Below are 25,627 nucleotides of genomic sequence, written 5' to 3'. Positions count from 1 at the left end.
GATCACCAAGTAACAGATGAATATTATGAATACACAAAATATTAATATAATAATATTAAAAGAAAATCAACACACAAAAAATGGTTTCTCAACACGAGTTACAAATTGTAAAAATTAGCAACACTGTCTTGTGAACGTATTCATGGTGTTAGTTTAAATGTGATGCACCTCCGTCTGTATGTACTGTAATCTTTGAGTTTATTGAGTTTTACAGTTTTTTACAACTGCTTACACACGTTTTCACTATGTCTCCTTTTTTCAAATCTCTACACACAATTCCCAAAATTCCTCACACAAAATACAAAATGCCTCATATGTCCTTCAAAATGAAACACTGCATTCAAAATGTCATAAACACATCCCAAAATGAAGCACTTTCATCAGATGGCAAGCACTTTTTTCAAAATAGTAAGTTCTTTAATATAGCATTTACACACTGTTATTCTAAATTTAAAGCTCTTTTGTCTGTCATAGGCTTATGTGTACATTTCCATACAATGTTCTAGAGTGAAAGTAATCTGCTAGGAGGTGCTGAAAAGTACACTGTAAACACCAATGCAATGTTGAAATAGCAAAGATTTATTTGGCAAAACATTACTATTGTAACAGTAGCACAGTGTTGTATCCAGCAGCATACAAGAAAAGAGAACCATAAACATTTGCAAAACAAAAGTATCATTTTTACTTTTATTGCCAAAAAATAAAAACTTATTTTACAATCCTGTAATGCTGAAATAACCATTAGATTGCTGCAACCTAATTTCTGAAGGTTCAAATTATGGATGGCACTGTAAAGCGACTCAAGTTTGGCTTCTCTCATTGTCAACCTGTGGCTGATCACATGATCAATAAGTGTGGCCCTGAACTCATCAGTGATGGCTCTCCTCCTCCTCTTCTCCTTGAACTTGTCCTTGTTGTTGTCCCCTTGCTCTCTGTCCATTGTTGGCCTACCATCGTTCAAAACAGGTAATCTGACCTTTGACCTATGTATAAGTCTACTGTATACTAAAGCAGTGATTGGTTAGTGATCAGTAAAGCAGTTAGTGTTTGCACATGTGAGGAGTGGTTGTGTGACCTCGTGAATAAGCGTAGCATTTTCATTGGTTGTGTTTGGAAAAAGAAAGCAGGTCACTTCCTGTTAGATGTTTGTGTCTTAGGTAGAAAATTGTGTGTAGTGTTTTGAAAAAAGTATTTTATGTAATTGAAAACTGAGTGAAAGGCTGAGAAATAGCTAATGGTTTTGGAGATTTGAGATGAGGTTTTGCTATTTGAGTGAGAAGTTTCAAAAATCGTGTGACATGTAAAGATTTTGTGTGTAAGCAGTTGTAAAAAAAAATGTAAACTGAGGAAATGGTTTGGAAAGCAAGGACAGCTATTGTTTGAGAGTTAAACAATCGTTGGACTGCTATTCCACAAGCAGACGCTTACTCACTTTTTTGCAGAGCGATGAGAAGATCTCTCTAGAGTCTACTGGGCAACAGGCAGTTGTGTGTGTGTGTGTGTGTGTGTGTGTGTGTGTGTGTGTGTGTGTGTGTGTGTGTGTGTGTGCGCGTGCGCGTGTTTGTTGCTTTGCTATGTAAAGGTGAGATTTTGTTTCTCTCATCTATGTTAAATCTGTTTTAAGAGCCTGTACCACCAAAACACAGATACATAACTGAAACCTTTGTATGTTAGAGCCCGCTCTTAAATATGTTGTGTAACACCACAGTGCACCAGTATGACACCAGTGTCTCTCTATAGTCAATAAACAGAGCACTCCTATTCAATCAAACAGGATTTTAGTGTGAAATTCCTTTTAGGCAGCATGTACTGTACATACAGTATTGATTGTGTCATACCTTTCTGACTTCAGTGGGTTTCAGCTTTTGAAAACACTGTTTTATGTTCACAAAGACTGGCTGGGCTGCCTTAGATATCTGAAAAAAATATTGAATTAAGTATTCCCTTTGAGATGTAATTTAAATTGCCATTTATGTGTATGTCTGTCCATTGGGATTACAGGGAGAAATGATAATCTTACAAGGACCCCTTGTCTTTCTTCAATATCTACCTCTACTTTATCTGCCTCTCTGTTCTAATTAAGGCCCAGTGGCCGACAGCTGGGGGGAGGATTGTGACGCACAGGCAAATCTTTATCGATACAAGTAGCTGTCACCCTAATCAACCAATCAGTCACAGCTAACAGAGTGCTGACCAGCGCTTGGATATTTGCAGGGTAAATCAATTGTAAATGATAGGCACTCACAGCATTTACCTTGAGAGAGAGGAGGGAATGGAGCTTGTAAACAGAGAACGGGCTGTCATGTAGAGGAGACAGGCTGATTGAGTTGTGTTGACAGGCTGTGATCTCTTACCTCTCTCCACTGCTTGGTCTCCACGCCCTGTGTGTACAACACAACCACTGCAAAGAGAGGAGGCGAAGGGAGAAGGAGAGAGCAGAGGAATACATTGTCACTAAACAATCTCAATCAAGCATCCTGCTTCCTCAAATGGTGTTTGTTTTGTTCCTTCTTTGCTGACATTCATCATTAATTATCCTGCCACGCCCTGACAGCATAATGAAGTGCCAGGCTTGATGATGCTGCGCACGCTGCATCAAATTCTAGGCATGATGGGTCGGCATGCAAAGAACAAAGCGCTAAAGCAAGATTGAAGGCTCCAGGAGCATAATTTAGGCCATGCAATCAAAACACAATTTCTTCATGGTGGGATTTTCCTGATTCCTATTTGATTCTGTGACTTCAAATGAAGCTGAGGCTGGAGAACACAGCGTGACCTGTCAAATATCCCAAGGTTCATCTTCAGGCGAATACAAAACAGGGCGAGTATAACATTTTCCCAGTAGCTTATTTACACAAAGGGCTTGAACCTTCTCCTTATTATGTTAAATGTATCTTCCATTCTCTGTCCTTCAGGGAGTATCAAAGAAAATGCCTTAATAGCGGTTCCCCATGTGTCTCACCAAAAAGACACCCATTTGTATTCAAAGGCTGATGCTTATACCCTGCATGCATTAAGGTACTTTCTGTAGCTCTCAGTGAGAAAAGGTTGTCACATTACTGTGCAAATGATATGCAGTTATTGAAGGAACACTTTGAAATAGCAGAGTAAACTGAATCACAGTTATGCTCAGCGAAAGTAAAAAGTAAAGCTTGGCAAAAGGAGAGGAGGCATCAATGAACCATATTCTGACGTGAAGTGAAGAAAAGGAAACCATAAAACGTCTGAAGTGAAGGCTAAACTACAATTAGCATCGTAGAGGGATGAGAACTTACATGGGTCGGATTTGGAGAAAGTGTCTCGGTCCAAGAGATTCCTGTAAGAGAAGGAAACAGCTACACATCAAAATCTCATTGGAGTCCAGCATGTGATTAATTTCATTGAATTTTTGACTGCCGTGTACTAGTTGGGAAGCTCCATCTAATTTTGTTTACTTGTGTAAATGCTTCCTCTCTTACACAGTTCAAAACCAAAGGATCCCATTCGCAAAGAGCTACAAGACAATTGCATTGTAATTCACAACCACACTTAACTTCACATAAACCATTCTGCCCTTGAGATTTCATTTCCAACTAAGCAGTACAATGAACACATTAAAGCTGAGTGAAAGGACACTGAGGACACAGAGGCAGAGGTGTCAGTAAAAACGTGCACACTATTTATGAAAACAGTTTGGCACTGCAAAGCATTCAGCGAGTGCATACCTTCACCATGGCTGCACAATCCTCTATATTTATTAAACAGCAGCTTCTCACGACATGCACACACACGGAGCTGCCATTAAAGGACGTATTTGCATAATTTGTTTACCTTTTGTTTTAAAGTTGCATTTGTTATTTATACTTTTATTTTTAAGTCATATACAAGTCTCGTTGGGCAGCTCTTGTGTGACTGGGACTGCTGAGCAACTCCGGCTGGCAAGCAGAGAGACTATCTTTGTGTGCTCAGGTGAAAAGTTTAACACGGGTTACATCAGATTTTAGTGGGAGCGGTGGTAAGTTTACCTCTGAAGACTCAAAGACTTCCCTTTGTTTGTAGCATGCAGCCAACGAGGTGTTTGTTTGTTTATATTTTACTTTAGTAAATGTTATTCCACATTCTGTGCATGTTACTGTTTATGTTAAGCTAACATGGTTTTTATATTTTCTCGTCAATGTAGTTTATTTAGTTTTCACGGTGGAGTTGGAGTGAGGATTTTCAATAAACCAGTAGCAAGATGCCACTTGTGCCTGCCTGTGCTCAGAGGCTATTACAGTAGGTTCAGGACTAAAAAGCAAAAATGTAAACACAAATTAAGCATTTTCCACTAAATTTCACTAAAATCTACCTAGCTTTTTGAGTTTGACAACAGGAATAACACCAGGCTATGCAGATGATGAATTATTTTGATAATGAATTAATTGTTTAAATCATTATTTTAAGAAAATATGGAAAACATTTTGTGGTTGCAGTTTGTCAAGTGAGTGGATTTTCTGGATATATTTGCGTTTTGGACTGCTAGTCAGACAAAAACAAATCATTTCATCATCAGTTCATTGTTGACAAAACAATTCATCAAGACCAATAAATGCATAATATGCATCAAAAAATGTGAAAGTGTGAAGAACCATGTACTACTAGTGAGCAACTCTAATTAGAATGAATGATGGGCTTTCCTAGAAAACAGTATCCAGTTCTATTAATATGTCCATGACGACTCAGAGGAAAGAGGACATTTAACACGTAATGAGATCTATCGCAGTCTAGTAGTACTACGGAGTGAAGGTGAGAAGTCTCACTGTTGTTGCTCTGGTGACTCTGGCCTCAGGAAAGAAAGCAACAAGCCACAATAGAGTACATATGAGGATTTATTTACACCACTCAAAGCAACATGGTAGTATCAGTACATTAGATATGTCCATCAGTATGCATGCATAGGCTAGTTTAGATTCAAAGCTCATGCAGCATCCATGGGAACGTCCTGGAGTCACTGCAAAATGAATGTACCATGGGATCATAATGTTATGAGTATCTTGAGTACAGCAGTAGAAGTTGCACTCATTCAGACCAGTTCCCATTCAGTCTACCTCAGTTTGAACCACAATCAAAGATAACAGGCTATTACTGCATGTCGGGATACCTACAACAGCATTTCCCACACCCTGAATCCTCTGAAACCCTTAAATAAAGCTTGCTGTGGAGAAGCTATCCAGTTCCCAGACACTGATCATCATCCAACACCTTTTCACGCTGCCAGGCACTCTGATTGGCTCATTCGAGATAAGAGTCGCAATCAGCATTAATATTATTCCTCCAATCTTTTTAGCCTCTTCAGGACTGAAATGTGGGAGACAGAGGGGAATTCTGAGAGTTTCCCCAACCGAGTGATTCCTTTAGTATTTCCTTTTGTTTCTCGTTCCGTCACGTACTGTAAGATCCAATAAAGCAGATTATAACCTTTAAATCCACCATCAGTCGCTTCATTCAACATTTTAGATGTGACATTTGTGTCTTTTTTCTGGCTCCTGATTGTGAACAGCGTCAACAAATAACCTGCATGCATTTAAGAACAGTCCTCTTCCCTTCAGGGGACAGTAGGATTTCAATGAATATAGATGGGATTTTAGGACTGAATCCAAGCAACAGGGCATCATTCATGTCATCTTATTCTGCATTCCTGGACACAAAATATTCTATCACAGGGAAACGTAGGGGGATAATAGATGCAGCTTTGTTGGGTATTAGCCTTGGGCTGACCTGACTACAGCTGAAACATTGTCAGTGTAATTATCATTGGAGATAACAAAGCCATCCATGACTAACAGCTTCTGTATCCACCTGTTACTGTCTGGCATTCATTACCCTCCGACAAATTAGCTTGTCCGTCACCTTATCCCATATCTCAATGCAGAGGGGAATGTGCCACATTGAACAAGGACTGCAGGTAAAACATCCCGTTTCACTCTTATATAATGTTACTGTACAAAACAAGTGTTAATTTTAAGTAGCTCAACCTCACATTTCCAAGGAGAGATTATTAGTATACAGATTTATACACCAATACAAATTAATCCACCATCTCACTGTGCACATGGCCCGGAAAACACAGAACGGTGCTGCAGGATGGGTATTAAGATCTCAGATAATCCGTCTGCTTTCACTGAAGTAACGCTGCCTATTTCAAAAGTTAACTCCTTCTCTCTTCAAAATCTCAGTGGAATAAGAGAAGATCATTAGCCCGAAAGTTGAGAAAGTGTGCTGATGAAGATGAAGTTAGTTGAAAGTGGGACAAAAGTAATTCCATCCAGCTTCTTTTCATCCACACCACATTTCATGTATCAGCCTTGTTTCATACTTTTGTGATCACTATGACCATCTAGTTTGAAACACGTGAACGAAAACAGCTACTCCTACTCCTCTTGGTCCCACCACTGTCATTAAACCCTCTGAGTGCAATCATCTGCTCTTGCCATTGGAGCACTTAATATTTTATTTATCACATGCGAGTGTATTATTAGATGTAGAACAAACAAAACTACAAGAAATGAAATTCCATTTCACTTGTGAAATGAAGAAAAATATTTCATTTTAATAGCTTTCTTTCTCTGTCTAATTATCCCAAGCAACGTAATGTTTGTTAATTAGTCAGTGAATTAAGCTTGTAGTTATTGGTTTTGCACACTTTGATTCATTAAGAAAGGCAGTAAAATCTGCAAACACTGAATTAGAATCACCCAACCAATGCATCTACTCTGAAATTAAATCTCAAATCTGCAAACTCTTTCTCGCTGTATAAATATCTTTTAAAAAAGTATATAGTTTGGCAAAAATATTAATAAATGTTTCCACCACAGGCTAAGTGGGTTTATATATTTGGAGCACACACTCTCTTGGTCAGATCCCTGGAGATAATTTAGCAGCTCCTTGGTCCATGTTGCTCATTACTAAACTAAGAAATGTGGGAATGAATTCCTGCACCCATAGTGCCATATTTGTTAGCAGTCTCTTTATTCTCCTCCACTTTCTAAGAGTTGTCGAAATCATAATTGGCACCTTGGAGAAACAGCATCTAATTTAGGGGAACGTGATTTTAATTATTCTTGAATCTGGCTGGCCAATACCAATATGAGATGCTTTTCATTGGTTTTTAAATGGACACGACAAATACAAGCTTGTAAAGTGAAGTCTCTCACTGGGTTAGAGGAAGTACATTCTCAAGATAATCAAGACAATGGGAGATTGCCGGGGGAAGAAAGTGAAGGATGGTTTGCATTTTCAAGTCTACTCTGCCGTTTCCTCTACTGCCCTCTGGCCTCTCTCTTTTGACTAAGGACAGACACTTTGTTTCCACTCACACTGGGTCAGTGGGTCTACTTTTTGTCTAATACACCCTTAAGCAGCTCCTCAGGGGTTTATGAGTCAGAGAACCAAACAATGGGGATATATATTGCTGCAGAGGTTGGCTGACCCTTTACAAATGCGAGGAATACCATTATTTACACTGAAATATTCAGTTTTCCTTGGGGGTATTTTTGTGATTCATAGAAAATAATGTACAGTACATTATACAGGAAAGGTCATCAGGTAGAGGCATGTAAGAAGCACTACTGCTGAAATGAAAACAAACAGATTCAAACAACCGATAAAAGCTCATGCACTCCTGCATTTCATTTCTGGATATGATCCCTTCCTGCATTGCGTAACTGAATCCGCCGGATGGTGACAGATGATGAGAGTAATGTTGCTTTTGTCTGGATCTCAAAAACTCCCCTCCATTACATTCAACGCACAATCTGGTCCCTTTATTAGCCACAGACCCATCTGCTAACCTTCACTACGATGGCACCAGGTGTCTTCTTCTCCTCCATCTGTTTAATTATTCAGTTTCTGTTCAACCTGGGATCTCTGCAGGTCGACAATACCTGCAGCAGAGCATTCCCTGGGCACCCATCTCACGGGCAGTGTCAGAATCTCAGTCATAAAACTCGCTCTTCTGCTGCTATAATAAATGAGAATGCACATACGCTGTGACTGCCTGTTTCGGACTGGCTTTTGGTGTGTGACTAATGTCTAACCAGGGAATAATATCACTGCTAATTGCGCACTGTAACAGCTCGGGGTTTGTGCAGAGAAAGGTCTTTTTTTTTTTGCAAGGGGCTGAGGGAGATGAACACACTGATACTATAGGGTTGTTATAACCCTGGCAGAGCACTCTGCACTTAGCCTACTGCAAATTCATGGCAATTTCCCTTCATCTCGCCGTACCATCTCAAAAAACCCAAGTTGCAAATGGCACACACTAACCATGTACTTCACAGACTGTCGACGTAAAGCATGTTAAATTGTACACTAGGAAACGAATCAGGCACAGTAAAGCATTTCTAAGCTCATACATATTTTGGCTTTGAAATGACAGTAACTGATCATTAAACCAGTACAGAGAGAGAAGAACCTCGCATGAATTCAGTCAAGTGTGGGGTAGAAAGAGCAGAGTCAATCTCAATAGTGATCATGATAATAAAACATACGAAGAAATTCTCTCAGAGGATAACGCTAATGGATGTTAGTGAGGGATGAGATAGCTGCGAGTGCACCATATAGGGTGGAGACGGAGCTGTCTAATTGGTGGTGGACTCACGTTGAGCCTCAAAAGCAGCACGTAGCAGTTAGGTAACGACCATTATGTATATGAACAGACGAACATTAACTAGCACTGCAAGTATTCAGAGGCATAACCACCTTATAAACACACACACCTATTCCCTATTCACTCGCACGCATTATTTAGTATTTTCATGAATGTAGTTAAGTAGCTGTCTAACTATGAAGAAAGATAATGTCCTAATTAGGGATGAACCGGTATTATGATAAAACACAGTGAAATTCCCAATGACCAGTAGTGTCATTTCAAATGTGAATTATCATTAAAATCATCAATCATTACTGTGCTTTAAAAAAAACTCACCGTAAATACTGTCCTCCATCAACCAAAGTCTCCAAGACGCAGGCGTGCATGCACAGCATGATTTGTTTTGGGTCAATGAAAACAAAAAAATTGGGGTGTGGGTGTATTTTGGTTTTTATAAAACTGCTGAGGGAAATTTGACAGAAGAAAATCACTTTAAAGTGAATGCAGGGAAAGTTAACTTGTAGCTTAGATGATGTGGGGACTTTGAAGTGGGGGACCATGTCATGGTTTGTCTGTCTGACTTGCTACGAGCTTGTAAACTGAAGCTCTCAGTGTTACCTACTCTTGTAAAAACATTACACGGTTTTCTGCTGCTGTATGCGATGTGTGTCTGCAGACTATATTCACCCATTGCACATGATAACACATTATGGTGTTTAGTCACCAAACCAATATATTTTGTTCATTTCCAATTGGTTGTTAAAGTGGAACAGGAACAGGAGAAACGCTGTAGACTCCTGTACTGTATTTATGTCAATTGTTGGGCTCATTGCAGTCACTATCACTGTCTTCTGAAGACTCATTTGTATTTATGTAAACTGTGCATATTTATATACTTTAAAATTTATATACTTTAAATAAATAAATATAATAAATCTTATGTTAATGCACATTTTATATGGTTTTCATATGTTTTTATAAGTTGTTGGTCGGGCTGTCGCGATAACCCCAAAATTGAGATACTGCGCTATTGGTCAAGCCTACCGCGGAGGATGGCAAGCACCGCAACAACTGCAATGTTCAAAATTCACACTTCAGTGAGTGTTAAATTAATAAATTAGTGCTTCAAAAGTTCCACAACCATAACGAGCTCCGTAACAGTTCAAGGACTGACCGCCATGGGCTGTACGTGACCTGACTTCAAACTTGAAAGCTGTAAGTGTTGCCGTGTTTTGTGTTTTACTGTTTATTTTAAAGGTTAGCTAACTTGGCGTTAGCATATTGCACGGCTGATGCCCTGAAGGTAACGATATAGCTAACATTACCGTTACGTGTGAAAAAGACACGGTCAAAGTACAAAAATGAGTTTGCTTGGCAATATTGTTGACTAGCACCCAGCAGCTAGCTTGCTCCGACCATAAAGATGCTGTTAGCGGCTCACTGTGCAGTGAGGTGACAGATACAGACACTTTTATTATGCTATACGGCATAAACATCTTTGCCAACCTACGCAGAGAGGGGGGTGTTATGGGTAAATATAGGCTGCAGAGGCTCACAGAAAGGTCCTATGAGGAAATTGTCTCTATTCTTTCTTTCAGAGTTTGGGCTGACATTTCATAGTGTTGCTACAAGTGAGTGATCTTCTAGTTGAGGATGGGAAACTAAATTCCTCTTCAAGGCACTTTATACTGAAGGCATTTAACACAAGTCAAGAACAAACTTAAAACAAACTTGAAATTAGACTAACTAAACTAAATAATTTCACAGTTGTGTAGCTTGTGGTTAACTTTATCTTGTACAAGTCACACATTTTGACTGATAATAGATTTCCCTACAGTGAAAATTAATTGAATTTGTACGTTTCAGCTCTGTATACAGCTCTGTAGAAAACCACACACACATTCTCACCCACACAGGCAGAAATATTCCTTTTGGCTTTTGTGCAACATGTCCACATGAATGTATCAGAAAATTTACTTACTCAGAGAGATCCACAGGAATGACAATAACCTGACAATGAGTAGCTTATTTAGGCCTTCGGTTAAGAGTGTCAACAAGTGAGAGACCTTCAACATATGCAACATAATGTGGTGAAATCCTCACTGAGCAAACTGTCACACTTTGTACAAATCCGACACCAGCTCTCATATTTCCCAGACAAGCTGTGACGTTCGGTCAAAATCCCCCGACACAGAAATTCACTAACATACTCTGCTGACCCTTAAGGTTCTCTGAAAATAGTGTCAAAAACAGCTTGATAATTCTGAGCCTGGAGGGACAGCTTTGATTTCTTATTGCTACACCCCCACTCGTGACTTTTCCTGTCATTCCAATCAACACTTTCAGATGACACGGGCAACATGCAGAGTGTTATAAACTACTGGCATGGGATCCCCCCTCTGCTGTCATATATCCCAAATGAGAATATATTAATAACACTGACACCACCACAAGCCAAGTGTCTGGGATCCAAACTCATTTTCACTGTGTCAGGGGTTCATGCATAATTATCCGCTTCATCGACCTGTGAGCCTCGCCTGCTGCAATCTTAACATCCCCAAAATTGAAAAAAAAAAAAAATCAGCCACCTCTTGGCACCCTCTTGTCTCTTAGCCTCGATCCTCAAAACAGATGCGACACATCACTCACACACACACAAGCCACCCTGCGAGATAAAAGCTGCGAGCTCGCCCCAGGTCAGTCTTAACCCAGAACACGGAGCGGAAAGAACAGCACAGTAAATTGAAATTTCTCTCCTACTCAGGGAGATCTTTTATTAATATTTTATGCTCTTACACAATGCAAACTAGTTCAATTCAAACTTGCTTTCTGCCGGGGCAAAACAAAAGGATGTTTCATCCAGAAAAAACAGGTCACGGGGTTTGACAGAATGGGTAACCAAGACTGCCTGAAATCAACAGCTACGACAGCTATTAACACAACAACAGCAGAGTTACAGGCCATAACAATGCATCCGAAGAAAGAATAGGTTGTAACAGAGCTTAAATCCCAATTGCTCTGCTCAAGCAATTGTTTTTGACAGATCGAGCGCCAATGCCACACTTCCCAATCTTTCTGATGATTTCATTAGGCCTCCCCCCGCCTGCTGCAATGACCGCCTCAGGACGAGTTCAGATCAAGAACCACGGCCCAAGTTTTCAGACTGACCCCAGGGAACAGCAATCAGTGCCCTTTGAGCACCGGGGATCCTCTCCTGCGAGCGTTCCACCAGGTAATGAATCCCACTCGAGCGGAGTAGCCTGGTTGAGTTAGATCGCCCCTGATATGGAGTGCATTGATTGGATGCAATGCTACACTAACCAATCTCTCACAGCAACTTCCAAAGTCAACCGCAGAGAACAGGAGGGAGAAGACGCAGTGTCTTTGCCTTGATGAAATGGGCCATGGCGGTTGATAAAGTTCGACATTCAAGCTGTCAGGTGGGAGGCTGACCACAGTGGAAGGGAGGGTGGCTTTGTCAGCTGATTTCCCTTTTAAGAGCATACCTCTGGTGTGTTTAGACACGCTGCAAAGGAAAATGTCTATAATATGCCCTCTGTTGAACTGTTTTCATATGGGGGTGTAATAAAAATTCATGCCATGAACTTGTGCTTGGTGGTTTTGTTGGACTGTAGTGTATATCATGTGCTCACAATGATACAGTGTCCAAATCTGGGCTTTACATCAACCCATTCTGTTATTTTCTTCCCCTTCAATCTGGGCGGTAACTATCTAACAAATGAGGAGCAAGAAATTCCTATTCCCTCGCTCTGTTCTGATAAGGGTTGTAAGCCTTTGTCAGGGTTGTCAAGCTTATCAACTATGCTGCCTCATTCTGGTCACAGAGGCACATACAGAAAACAGTGCATTTACAAATCATCACTTTTATCCTGTACATGGATCTGTACTGTGATGTACCGAAGAGGGACATAGGGGGAAATTTTAATTAAATGAAGATCCATGTGCTTTTCAGGGCTTTGCGATTTTGGTCTGTGTGCACATTTTTTCCAACATTCATTACCAAAAGTCTTCACAGTGGAACCACAGAGCTGAAGCCCCTATTTCCCTTAAGTCATTGTACATGGGAACTCTGAGACAGTCTGGTGAGCAGAGATATAGAAAGGGCACATTTTACAATTCAGCAGGACTCACATTTACTACTTTGCTCATAATTAAAGCATGTTGCATCAAACTGCTTAGACAACTTGTGAAATATTCATCAGAGCTATTAATTATTGAACACACTCATTATTGCCACGTAAGAGGTAGTATCGAGCCTGTAAAAGCACCAAGGGGCCACTGGCCCTAATCCACTGAACTGTATTTAATGGCATGCGTTTGATAAGGCAGATGTAGGAATAGAGGCCACTTGAATTTGAAGAGACATCTTAAAGCTGAGCTGCAGTGTAGCCCGCACAGCTAAGAAGCAGATGCTCTGGGCTCAGCTCACCGGCTGACCTGTGAGCAAAACCAATCAGAGCCATAGACGGGGAAGATCGTGCTATCACAGCGATGTGCACTTGTTTTGATAAGGGGTTGTCTGCTTCAGTCCCTCCAGTTTGTCAGGGGGCTTGCTGCAATATTGGCAGAGGGTTATGAGACTGCCTGTAGGGCTGCACGCCGCAATTCAATTCCATGTGCGCTGCAACCTCAAAGCTTTCAGGCTTACTAAATCAATTACACAGAGTTGTGGAGCCTGCGCCTTTCACCCACATAACAACCATTGTTTCTGTTTGCTTCTGTGCTGGTTAAGTGGGAGGATTGGCTGCATGCATGGCTGTTTATTTCATATGTGTTCAACTCTTGAGCTGTCCAGTGTTTGAACTTTGAAGCAGTCTTCAGAGGTCAGACATGAGCTACTGCAGCAATCTCCGCAAGTCACAAAGAAGAACAGACAGGACCAGACATATTTGCATCTAAAGCAGAAAATGTTTCAAGGCCTAGAGGAAACAGGACTGTATTTTTCTTCTCCATCCGACTGTGGCCTGGAGCAAGACATTAATGACAGACAAGGGAGCTGTGGATCGACACAGCCCGGGGGCATCAACACATATCCCAGCTTAAAGTATGAAGGTCTGGGGGAAAAAACACAAGCGTGTACCAAGAGGGAAAACACACAAGTCCAGCTGCTACTCACAACACATGCCCCACAATGGATAAAAAACAAGCACACAACCCAAGCTCCATGTGCGAACCTCACCACACACACACTTACTCTTGCCTCAGTTTAACACACAATTCGATTCTTTCGGTCTGTGGGCTTGTGTATAGAGTTTAATGCTTATCATCTTCTTTACACAGCCACCCATCCCTGTGACTGCATCATCCACTCAATACTCTATAAAGGTTAACACATTTGTTCTGAAACGTGACTAATTATTTAATATCCTAAATGGGTTATAAGGTCGCCTACACTGAAAGAGCAATGTTGAGTTTGTTGAACATTACAATATTGATGACAACGCAGTGTTTGCAACAAGAAAGGCAGTCAATCAGTTTCCCCTCCACATAACGGACTGAGTGAACGGAGACTTCGAGAAGAGAGCAGATGAGAGAGGACTGAAGAAAGCGATGGCAGCAGGGTGTTTGGTTAATAAATCTCTAGCCTGTGACTTTACATTAATTTCTGAAATCTCTGTGGGATCAGTTTTAACCACAGCAGTGCACATGGGAACACCTCATTTGCATGCATCTAACACTGATGTAGCCAGGAGCTACAAAGAGCTGAACACTGTGGATTATGGCAAAATGATGAAGAGGCCCTGGAAAAACAATTTAACGCCAATTTCCATGTGAAATGTTAATTAAAACTGTACCGGTGGTACTTGTCGACCAATTTAAAGCCACTAGCCTATATGTTGCAGCAGCATACATTATACTCTACCTGCAACCAGCGCTGCCCCACCCTATCCAGCCAAGGCACTTGCCATCTTCTATTTGTTTGTTGTTTTGTATTTTTTTTTGGGGGGGGGGGCAGGAATTCAGTTACAGTCTAATGGACAAGTAATTGTTGTTTTCACCTTCCTGTTGCGAAGTGGTGTCGTTTTCGTAGCCTGTCAAGCTTTTACACAGCTTCACAGGACATAGCCTGCCTCAGGGGAAACCTTTCAGGCATGCCAACAAACTCTAAGACGGTCGGTATCTGCTGTGGCACGCGACATGACACGCGCACAACACCACAGCTCCGTAGAACCATGACACGAGACACTCTGACGGGGACGGGGGCTTTTAATAAACATCTAAGCGTAATAAACAGGAGAGACAATCAAACAAATGCGCGAAAGTTTAGGGATTGACAGATTTACAGCACGCCACTTTAATACAGGAGATTCTGTAAAGTACTGCTATGCTAATTAGGTGCTGTATGATTTTTTAATTACCAACGCTAACTAAGTCTCTAAAATGCTTAAACATTAAATGTAGTCTCGTAGGCTGTCTATGGGTCTTTATAGCTACGCAAGGATCTCTGCCAGGATTTCCTCTTATTTTTTATTTTTATTTTTTATTATTCATAATGTTAAACGTAGTTCTTCCCATAAAGAAATGACACTTGGCGGCGCTTAAGCTATGTTTTGTTGCAACAACACGTTAAATGGTCCATTACTCATTAACACAGTGTCCTGTCTTGTCACTGCTAAACGCGCCCAAAGCGCGCGCAGATCCCCAAACTCCGACGCAGACACATCAGCCTCAGCGCCGGAGTGGACTCACCTGCACGACACGGTGATCTCCACTTTGGTGGCCGGAATGCTCCCACTCATTGGGTCGAAGTCACAGACCGTTGCCGTGGCCTCCACTTTGTCCATCACGTCTCCCTCCATGCGCACAGGAGACCCAGGCCAGCTCCCCGGGTTGCGTGAGTCTCTCTGAACCTGGAGAGTCGACGGTGGGGAGCCGGTGGGCAGCTGACGAGCGAGCAGGAGCGGGTACGGTCCGGGAAAACCTCCTAAGTGCTGTCCATTGGACGGCCAGCAGCATGGAAAGTTTAATGGCAGGCTGCAGCAGTGATGCGACTGATTTGACTGAAGTCGGGATCACATGCCAGGACGCATCAGCGCCAACTCCGCCGTTTCCCAGGCAAAGAATGAGCTCTTCTGCCAGAGCAGTGTTTGAAAAGTAAAAGCTGTGAACTCCACCCCTCCTGTCTGCATTTTCCTACATGCGGGGCTGCGACTGACACTCGTTGCAGATCCAAGCTATTGATCCATGGCTGAACGGATCGTGATTGTGCTCCAAATTGTTTTTTAAGAACCTTTAACTAGAAAATTAGAAAATAAATAAGCACCGAGGGGCGTCAATGTAACACTGGGCTGTAGTTTGTGTCTCATTTTTAGATCAGATGAAAATAGCTGAAATATTTTGACTGAATCGAACAATCTATTAAAAGTGAAATGCCGTGTTGTTTTTGTTTAAGAAACCAACGGGGCGGATCTCCATGCAGATGTGAAAATACTCTAATTAACTACCAAATTAAATCAATATGCCGAACATTTGCGTCAAACGCAACTGGATGAATAATTTATTTTCAGCTATCGTTAACATTGCATTAGTTACCCCAGAGTCACCGGCCCTTATTGCTAATTTAAAAGCTGCCTGATGGTCTTTCAGCATCTGGACAGCTCCTCCAACTTCTGCAGCTTCAGTCACAGCCTCGTTCCTCGCTTATCATGCCAATAAAAAGTGATGTTTGCTTCTCCTCCACACCTACTGTATATTCATCCCTGAGACTCTATGGGAGGCTGTGCTCTCCCAGGGGAACCTCATTTCCGTTTCATCGATTTCCTGTTGGAACTAGGTGGAATTGTGTGTGTGTGTGTGCGTGCGTGCGTGCGTGTGTGTGTGTTGGGGGGGACGGACTGCCATCAGTCACAGCAACCAACTACCGGGAAATCTGTAAGAAGAGGATCACTGTGCAGAGTGATTGCATCTCTCTTGCGAAACGCTTTTTAAGAAATCACTCCAAATCACTCCCCTTGTCCCCCGAAACCATTCACACAGTTATCAGTGGAGAATAGGCAACCTGCTCTCACATGGAAACTGACAATAAAACCTCTCCAAGTCATCTATTTACGCAAAGGTAAAAGGAGTCGCCTCAATTTATGAAATCATACTCTATATATGCACATTACTCAGACACCTACTTGTTGTACTTCACATGAGGTCCATGCTGGCTATCTGTCACTCTCTCATTTCTGAGCAGCACTGTGGGAGGTCTATGCACAGCAGTATCACACTGCTACAGCCACACGTCTTCTAAGGTGGGCCACGAGGGCTGCATATTTCGGACACAGCACCAGCAGAGCGCAGATCCATCATTAGCCATGTTCACTCAGTAATTAGGCCCTGTGGCGGCCCTTGGTTGGTTGATTTTGAGCTCCCTTCAGTGCACCGTTCCCCACCGCCTGCTGTGAGGCTCTCCACAGTTCCCACCCATGGCAGCCCCACTTCCTGTAGCTGTGGCAGGAGTGTAATTACGGCATCAGCAGCCGGCCTCAGCATCAGCAGGGGGAGGAGGTCAGATGATGGGGTACAGGCTCCAACATCACTGGTGTTCTGCAGTATTGCCTACAGCAACAAGAGCAGAGAACATTCATTTACTCGAGTACTATACTTAGTGCAGTGCAGTGTAATGTTTTACATTTTCATTTGGTATAACTTTGTAGTACTCCACAACATTTTATAAGAAAATATAGAACATGTTACTCTATTTTGTCACACAGCTCTTACCTTTCAGGTAAAGATGACATTTATGATAATAAAATATTAAGTATTGGTATATGATGGTATATGATTTGGCGCTATATAAATAAAATTGAATTGAATTGAAATGAATATATATCGAAATACATAGAAATACAATAATAGCCAACCACCTGGACCAGGTGGAAACTTTAGAAAATACACAAATTTCCTTGCCAAGTCTTGGCAAATTGATACCTCTCTCAGGGAACCTATGTTTCCAGGGTTATATTTCCCCCAGCTTAGTATCTTCTTAATGTGAGACCATTTGAAAGGGTTTTATGTTCTGAGCAATGTTTTTTCCCCTAGGTTAAATGTTCAATGTACGTTTCCCTGGGTCAATATGTTTAATCGCCCACCTACATACAGCTTACTGATGTTATAATCTTAAAACCTACGCTTTTAAAATGGGAAATTTGTGGACAAGATTGTCCCCCCAACCCCCTAAATCTTTTAATGGAGTTTCCTTCAGACATAGCAAAGTCAGTACATCAAATACAGGACATGTCAAGGTGTTTGTGACAGAAAAAACAACAAATAAGAGCCATTCACTCTCCCACCAATCTCTGTAAGAGATTGAAAATACACACCCTGGAAACATAGTGATGTCTGTACGGTAAATAGGAAGCTACAGACAGCAGCCGGTTAGCTTAGTACAAAGACTGGAAACAGGGGTAAACTGGCAACACAGTGACAGCAATACAAGTCAATACAAGTCAATAAAAGTGAGTGTGGCCAGCCAAAAAATACTTAACCCCAAGCTAAGCTAAGGAAACCAGCTGTTAGCTCTATGGCTTCATATTTAGCATAAAGATATGAGCATGGTAGTCAACTTCTCATCTAACTCTCTACAAGAAAGCACATAAACGTATTTCCCAAACTGTCAAATGTTTCCTTTAAAATGCGGCTAACACAGCAAAGCATCAACAATTTATTTCTATAAAAGTAGCAATTCTATTTTAATACACTTTATCGATAATAATCTTATACTTAACTACAGTTTCTGATACAGGACTTTGACTTGTAATGCAGTACTTTAATATTGTGGTGTTATTACTTTTACTTAAAGGGTCAGCGTGTAAGTTTTAGTGGCACCTAGTGGTGAGGGTTGTGAATTGCAACCAGTGGCTCACGGTGCATTCATATGCTCCTCGGATGGTCCCATTTTACGAGTTGTGAAGTCGTTCTTCCGACTTCAGTGTGTGTGTTCATGTGCTCTTAAGTCGGAATGTGGGATCAATATGAACGCTACTACAAAGATGTGTTGGATTAGCATTATCAGAGCATGTAAACAACACACAGACACACAGACCTTTCTGCATTCAGGAGCGGCAGTGCACCGCTGCTGAATTATGCTACTAAAATTTCACACAATAATTCATCATCAATGCACTACTAATTTTCACTCGCACACTATGCGAGCAAGGTAACACATTGCTTGGCTCGCTTCCTCTCCTCATTATTCAAAGGACATCTACGTGACAGGTGCTGTTATAAGAGCAACGTAACTCCTTTTAGGAATTGGGAGGTGTTGCGAGTGTTTGATTGTATGAGTGGCAGAAAGTGACGGTGAATGGGAGCGGAGGAAAATATTCTGGCAGTAAATGTACGGTATCGAATACGGTGTGTTAGCTTCGTTTCCCCAAATGCTGGAAAAGTGAAGCCGGTGAGCGCTAGCTAACATCTCCAACCCCCCTTCAGACTGCGCTGCTGAGCAGGAAAGTTTATGCAGCAGGCTACGTCTTTTGGCTGCTATGTAATTTAACATTAGCTCAATTTATAGGAAAAAACTGGTAGCTGTATTTTATTACTACCTACTTATCCAATGTTGAGAAAATCAGGTACAAACTTGTCCTGTTCACAGACTGTACATCTTAAATTATTTTTCAGTTTTTAGATGTGTGAAAAGTGGTTGTTAATGTGCAAATAAAATGCACCTCACAAGTGAGCTGGTTTCTCATTTTTTGTCTACAGATAAATGTCAAAAGCTGTAAAATGAAGACACAAAAGGCAAACATGAACAATCGTATCTATAATGATTCTCAGGTCATATTAACAGGGTTTTCCTGCCATTTGCCCAAAACATGCTGTGCCATAAATTTAAAATCACTGTGGAGAGCATCATAACCAACCAAATCACTTTCCCCAAATCTAAAGGTTGTAGTTCCTGCCCAGTAGACTGCTCTTTGGGTATTGTTTATATATTATCTGCTCTAGCTTTTCCAACTATTTGTTCAGAGATATGGTGAAAATAATGGCCCAATATGATGTGAAATTACATCTTTGTCATTGTAAAATGCAAAGATTTTCTTTGTGGGACGACCCCCTAACCCCCCCCAATTGATTGATTGCACTTTTTTGTTAACCCTTACTTCCTTCCCTAGGTATTTACCCCATTGATGCCAGTCGTACTATTAGCTCTTGCTAGTAGTTATTGCTGCCCTTACAAGTATGTATTGTCAGTTGTAAATCTCGTGCTGTATTGATGCTCTGTTGATGCTTGTATGTTGTTCTTCAAATGTAAGTCGCATTGGTTATGAATAGGCATCTGCCAAATGAGAAAATGTAATGTAAATGTAAATGATTATTCCAACACCACATGAATGCAGTCACCGCTCACCCCTCCCTTTCCAAGCGCACAGGAGAAGCTATGGTGGCCGACACGCTCTGTCGGCTCTTGTGCTAAATAATACGTGTGGGCCTCCATTTGTCCAAATTTCTCTCCTTTTCTAACTTCTAATAAACCAGTCGACTACTACTACTGTTACTTGTTGCTGTTGTTGTTCATCTTCATACATATTCAACATAGTGACGAAATACACTCTGTATGTCAAGAGAAATGGCTCATTCTAAGGAAATAAAAACGGTTCACTATGGGTGGTCTTTCTACACCACTGAAAAATTTGTTATGTATTTTAATATATATATATACAGTGTTATATATAATATTACGCAATTAACATGCATTAATCCAATTTTGGTCAACGGGGGCAGAAAAATATCAAAACAAGTGAAACATAGCCACCACTATATCGATGACTTAACACAAGGGTATGCTACGTCAAACCATATGTCCAATCTTGTCTGAAGGTAAAAGTGTTTATACTGTAGCTGTACACTAGCGACCAAGCTAGAAGACAGGAGACCCTACGAGTACGAATGAGACACGATAATCGTTCAGATTTACAGCTCACACTTTCAGATAGTCCTTCCTTGAAGACATTTAATACTGTTGCACTCATCTGTATAAATGAAAAGCGCCAAAGGTAGTTGTGTGAAAGATGAGAGAAAGACAGCTTGAGAGAAAAGTTTAAGTGCTCCCTACTTTCTAGGGCTGAACAATTGATCAAACATTTATGGAAATCGCAATATGGCCAACTGTAATTTTCAAGTCACAAGAGGTGCATTAAAGCACAACGCGTGTCAAAATACCATTTTAAATTAAATATTGTCATGCTGCAGAGACGTCCTGGCCTACACATCATATTTTACAGACTCTTGGTTTGGTACAGATCCTTTCAAAAATCACTCTGTAATCATTTTAATGTTTTTCAATAAAATTGAGAATAATAACAAACTAAAAATTATAATTCCCTCCAATATTGCAAATTGTATCACAATTGCAATATTAGTCAAAATAATCTCAATTAGATACTTTTTCAAAATCATTTAGCCTTACTATTTTCACACCAGTCTCCACATGTCAACTCAGACAGAATGTGGGGCGAAGGCGTTTCCGATGCTGTTTGACCATCCAACACGTACTTCAGTTGCAGCATACTGACGCCCTCAGGCAGTGTTCATACCAACATTACACACGATGAATCATGACGATGTTGTATCATTTGCCAAATACTTTCAATAACTGCAAACACGGAAAAAGATGATCCTGGTGAATACAGGGCGTATACATACATCCCATATGCAATCTATGTACATCATAAACAGCCAAAATAAATTAAATACAAAGTCTAACTAATTATGTGTATGAAATGAACCAATAATACAAATATGAAACGCACAGCTGAATCAAAAAGCTTCATTTTGAGGTACTTGTAGTTTACTTGATTATTTCCATTTTCTGCTACTTGATATTTAACGTCACTACATTTCAAGTGATGATACTTACATCTGACATCTGGATTTCTGGTTATTTCACAGACACGGGCCATTCTGCTGCATAATAAGAACTTCTGCTCTTGCAACTTTAAGTACATTTTCCTGGTAACACATACTCAAGTAACATTTTGACTGCAGGACATAACATGCAGTTACTTTGTTGTTATGGGTGTGATTACAAGATGAAAATGTGACAAGATTCCTTATCATGTCAAAAGCTGCTCTGTTTGGGACTATGAGCTGCACTTTAGTTAACATAGTTATTTTTGTTTTCCAAGCGGTCTGAAGGGAATAACGTTACTATCAGAGGAGCAATAACATAATGCACTTCAGAGTATAGGCCAGGAAGGCTTCAAAAATATTATGAATTCTTATTAAATGATGACGTTAGTGTTGTAACATTACAACTTTTTTCTCAAAATGTCAGATGGCACAGATTCTGAAGGTCCAGAAAGTTTTATACATGAGCAGAAATCCCGCTGAATCAAGAAGCTATTGACGTCCAGGAGTTAATAACTTAATTAAAGAGGTTACTTCCCCAAACAAAAGACACAAAAGAGGAGTCTACATTAAATCTCTTAGCAGGGATGATATTAAATGAGAAAAGTTGATCTACAGTAGAAAACGAAACTACACTATGAGAACTATACTGCATTATATTCTGCTATGGTTTTATATTTTGAATCACCTGCCACCTGAATATTGTGTTTCCCTTTACATAAATAAAAACACTTCCAACATAAATTGGTGCAGAAAAAATCTCCAGAATAAGGGAAATTAAGTATGTATTGCTCTTTTCATATAATTCAGCTTGATCTCTTAAAAATAGTCTAGTGACAAAATCTATTGTTAGCTAAGTGTCTGGTCACACAGCTATTTATTGTGCTATTGCTCTTCTTTTAAAACACAATCACTGTCAATAATACTTTCTCTATCATCTGCTCTTTAGCACCTTGCAGGTCAACAACTTAACGTTAACCATCCCCTCATCTACAACAAGTAAGCAGCAAAGCTAGCTAAAGATGTTAGCATACTTTAGCTACCTCATTTTCCACCACTGATAACTTGCTGAACGTAAAAATAGGGCGGCACTTATTTAAGACGTGACATAAATGTACATGAAATTTTTAACTTTCTCACCTGCAAACACAACAAAAGACCATTTTAAGATGGACTTGGGCTTGTCGCCCTTTGCATTTACATGAAGACTGCCGTAACCTGCTCTGACGGGATTGTGGCGCCAGTCACTCTTCAAAGCTGCTACTGCCATCTACTGGCGGAAAGTCATATCGCAGCAGGATAGCTTTGCGGTGACTTAAAGGTGACACATTTAAAATTATACTCTTTAACCCTTTCATGCATGGTGTCCACATTTGTGGACAGTTATTTTAACTCCATTTTGGGTTACTATATCATGCTTGTGTTCTCCAAGTAATTTGAGGACAGTGTCAGTTGATTGATTGTAACACTGTAACAGTGGTTACTCTCTTGTTTTCCAAATATTTATTGCTTGATGACCTCATCATTCCAAGATGGCCGACTGTGATTGCCATGTGCTAAATGCCTCCTTATAAACGCAACACTTTAGTTTTTGTCCCCATTCATTATGAGCTGAACTCAAAGATCTAAGACTTTCTCTATGTACACAAAAGGCCTATTTCTCTTAAATATTGTTCACAAATCTGTCAAAATCTGTATTAGTGAGCACTTCTCCTTTGCCAAAATAATCCATACACCTCAGAGGTGTGGCATATCAAGATGCTGATCAGACAGCATGGGTATTGCACAGGTGTGCCTTAGGCTGGCCACAATAAAATCTAGATAATGTTTTTAATAATTCATGCATGAGAGGGTTAAAGCTATTCAATTCTGTGAGGTCACATGCCTTCCCTACACCAAACTATGTAATTTATTTCCTGTTACCCAGCATCAAGTTCTCATCTTCAAATGTAATCTTCTCACTGTCCCATACTGCTCCTTTACGTTTAAATCCAGTATTTCCTCAGGCTGTTTTTCAACAAACTATAAACAGACAGGCCCAAAAAAGGATCTTATACCCAACTCATGTGCTCTGAAATCTGAGTATTAGCTCCCTCCCCTCAGGCAGACGGTACAGGGTTCCCCTAGGCACCACCTCTTCAAACATTCCCTTGTCCGCCGGTTTGAAGCACTGACCACCACCTAGGCTGAAATATGTGAGTGCTGCAGCTGTCCATCTTGTTGTTAACCACTGTTATTGTACTAAGTGTGCACTAGATCTGATGGGCATGTGGAATTAATGGATAAATGTATTTGATGTTCATTTGATGTGCTTTTTTACTTGTTTGCTGTGATTTCATTTTTCACAAAGTGATGTCAAAGATAAATTCCCCATTGGGACAATAAAGTCGTATCTTATCCAGGAAAAAACATCATATTGCTGGAACTTCCTGTTTTTATGGAAGGCCTAGAATAAACACCAACACCCTGGAAAGAATATCATCTATTTTCTGTGCAGTGTGAAAACATTCCTTCCATCTACTTTGGAATGAACATCTGTGACGCAACATACTTTAAATGTACCATAAAAGAAATATTGGATATGAACTCTCTAGACGGTTGCTGCTAAAAGTGGAAATTTGGTTATGTTTCCGTTTTTCACGTCTCTGCTGAAAAGCAGATACTTTTTTAGGACAAGTACGCCATCTGTGGCAACATTTGTTGTGTTCCAAACACAAAACCACTGACTACTTAATGAATTAACTTAATTTAAAGTATGCCTCTCCTTTCCCACTGAGAATAAATAGTGCTATAAAGCCCAGCCAGAGTTTAGTGGTTAAATGCACAAATGTGCAGCCTGCTGGCATCAGACAACAACAGTACAAGAGATCACAAGGAAAATACTGACAGTGGAACTTCTTGCAATCACTCAGATCTGTTTGTATGAATCTCTGTTTGTGGTATAAATGTGTTGATGCACACTGTTTTTGTATTTTTACAGCATATATTACTGTTGCTTTTCGACTGTGTTTGGACATTTTCTTTGCTTGCTTGCATAGACTTTTTTTTTCTTTGTCTTGCAACTGTTCTTACATCTGGTATGGCTATTAGGCATTTCTAGTGATTCATTTTATAATTCATGGTTCTCCATCTCTGTTTATTTTTCTATTGTTTTTAGCAAATTAACTATCAGTGTTGAAATTTTTCTGTTCATTGACCAAGAACCCTTTATGGAGCTCAGGGTTCAACAGCTGGAACCAGGGACTAAATCAAGTTTGCCTACAATAATTTCAGGTGTGAAAAAAGTCACTGCTCCATGGGGAGAACTGTGTGATGGTTCAGAGACCATCAGGGTGAAGTTGCAGGGCTGACCATCACTGAATGGTCACAGACCCTGCAGCAACTACTACTTGTGTACCACCTAATTCACAAAATAAGGAAAAAAACAAGAAAGCTGAAAGAGAGTCATGTCCATTTACAAAAGTGGATGAAAAAAATACAAAGAATCAGTACACAAAAACATGTTTTCGGTACTATCAGAATCTCACAGTTTGAACTCAATGTAGTTTCTTTAATGTAAAGCCTGAAGTGAATGCTTTTCTTCTGCAAGACTACAAAGAATTGCTCCACTCTTATTCCTTCCTGACATAAATCAACAATGCCCCTGTGCTGGGCCGGAAACACATTTGTCATATTCCATTTCAGATGATGATTGTCAGCGTGTGGTTTCGCTGAAGAGAAGGAAACAGACAGCATTAAATCCCTCCAGGCGCAATGATGTTCAAGTCATAATGAGGGGAGCTGTGTGTGGATCTTTCATCATACATAACAGTACAAATGAACAATTGGACTCAACTTAAAAGGGGTGTTTAGTCCATTGCTGCTCCATTTCACTGTCCAATTGAGCCGCACTCATGTGAGTTGCATGGAGCTTCACCAAGCATACAGGGAGGGACAGTGTGAGATTTTAGCTCATTCATCTTCTGTGTGACAGAGACATTTTTGGATGTAACCACTACAGAGGACATCACAGGACAGGGCTTCATTATGTGGGAATGTGTGAACATGTGACACGTGTGTGTATCAGCATCACTGTCTGTAGCAGAGACTCATCCATTACACTGACTGAGCACCAGGAAATGTCATGTCGGCAGCCGCTGCGCCACAATCACTAAAACACTG

The 25,627-nt window shown here is 40.5% G+C and overlaps 1 protein-coding gene across 5 annotated transcripts in view; it reads right to left on the bottom strand.

Annotated features, from left to right (window-relative positions):
• The window catches only part of cpne5a (copine Va), an 83,841-nt gene extending 61,163 nt beyond the window's left edge, over positions 1 to 22,678 (bottom strand). For 2 of the 5 annotated variants that reach the window (XM_038723581.1, XM_038723582.1), the window contains exons 1-4: positions 22,607 to 22,676; positions 15,320 to 17,173; positions 3,276 to 3,316; positions 2,355 to 2,401 (exon numbers count right to left, since the gene is read on the bottom strand). In XM_038723581.1, the coding sequence (XP_038579509.1) occupies positions 2,355 to 2,401; positions 3,276 to 3,316; positions 15,320 to 15,429 (198 nt within the window). In that variant the 5' untranslated portion in view covers positions 15,430 to 17,173; positions 22,607 to 22,676. Of the gene's footprint in view, positions 1 to 1,838; positions 1,917 to 2,354; positions 2,402 to 3,275; positions 3,317 to 15,319; positions 17,174 to 21,026; positions 21,213 to 21,476; positions 21,543 to 22,606 lie in introns of those variants that run through there. The other 3 variants (XM_038723578.1, XM_038723577.1, XM_038723580.1) reach the window with 3 other exon arrangements.
• Between the last annotated feature and the right edge of the window lie 2,949 nt (positions 22,679 to 25,627).

This window comes from Micropterus salmoides, unplaced genomic scaffold (assembly GCF_014851395.1).
Source record: "Micropterus salmoides isolate LMB-PRFRI ecotype aquatic unplaced genomic scaffold, ASM1485139v1 Ms_hic_scaffold_16, whole genome shotgun sequence".
Taxonomy (NCBI): domain Eukaryota; kingdom Metazoa; phylum Chordata; class Actinopteri; order Centrarchiformes; family Centrarchidae; genus Micropterus; species Micropterus salmoides.
This window is presented reverse-complemented; position numbering and strand designations above follow the sequence as displayed.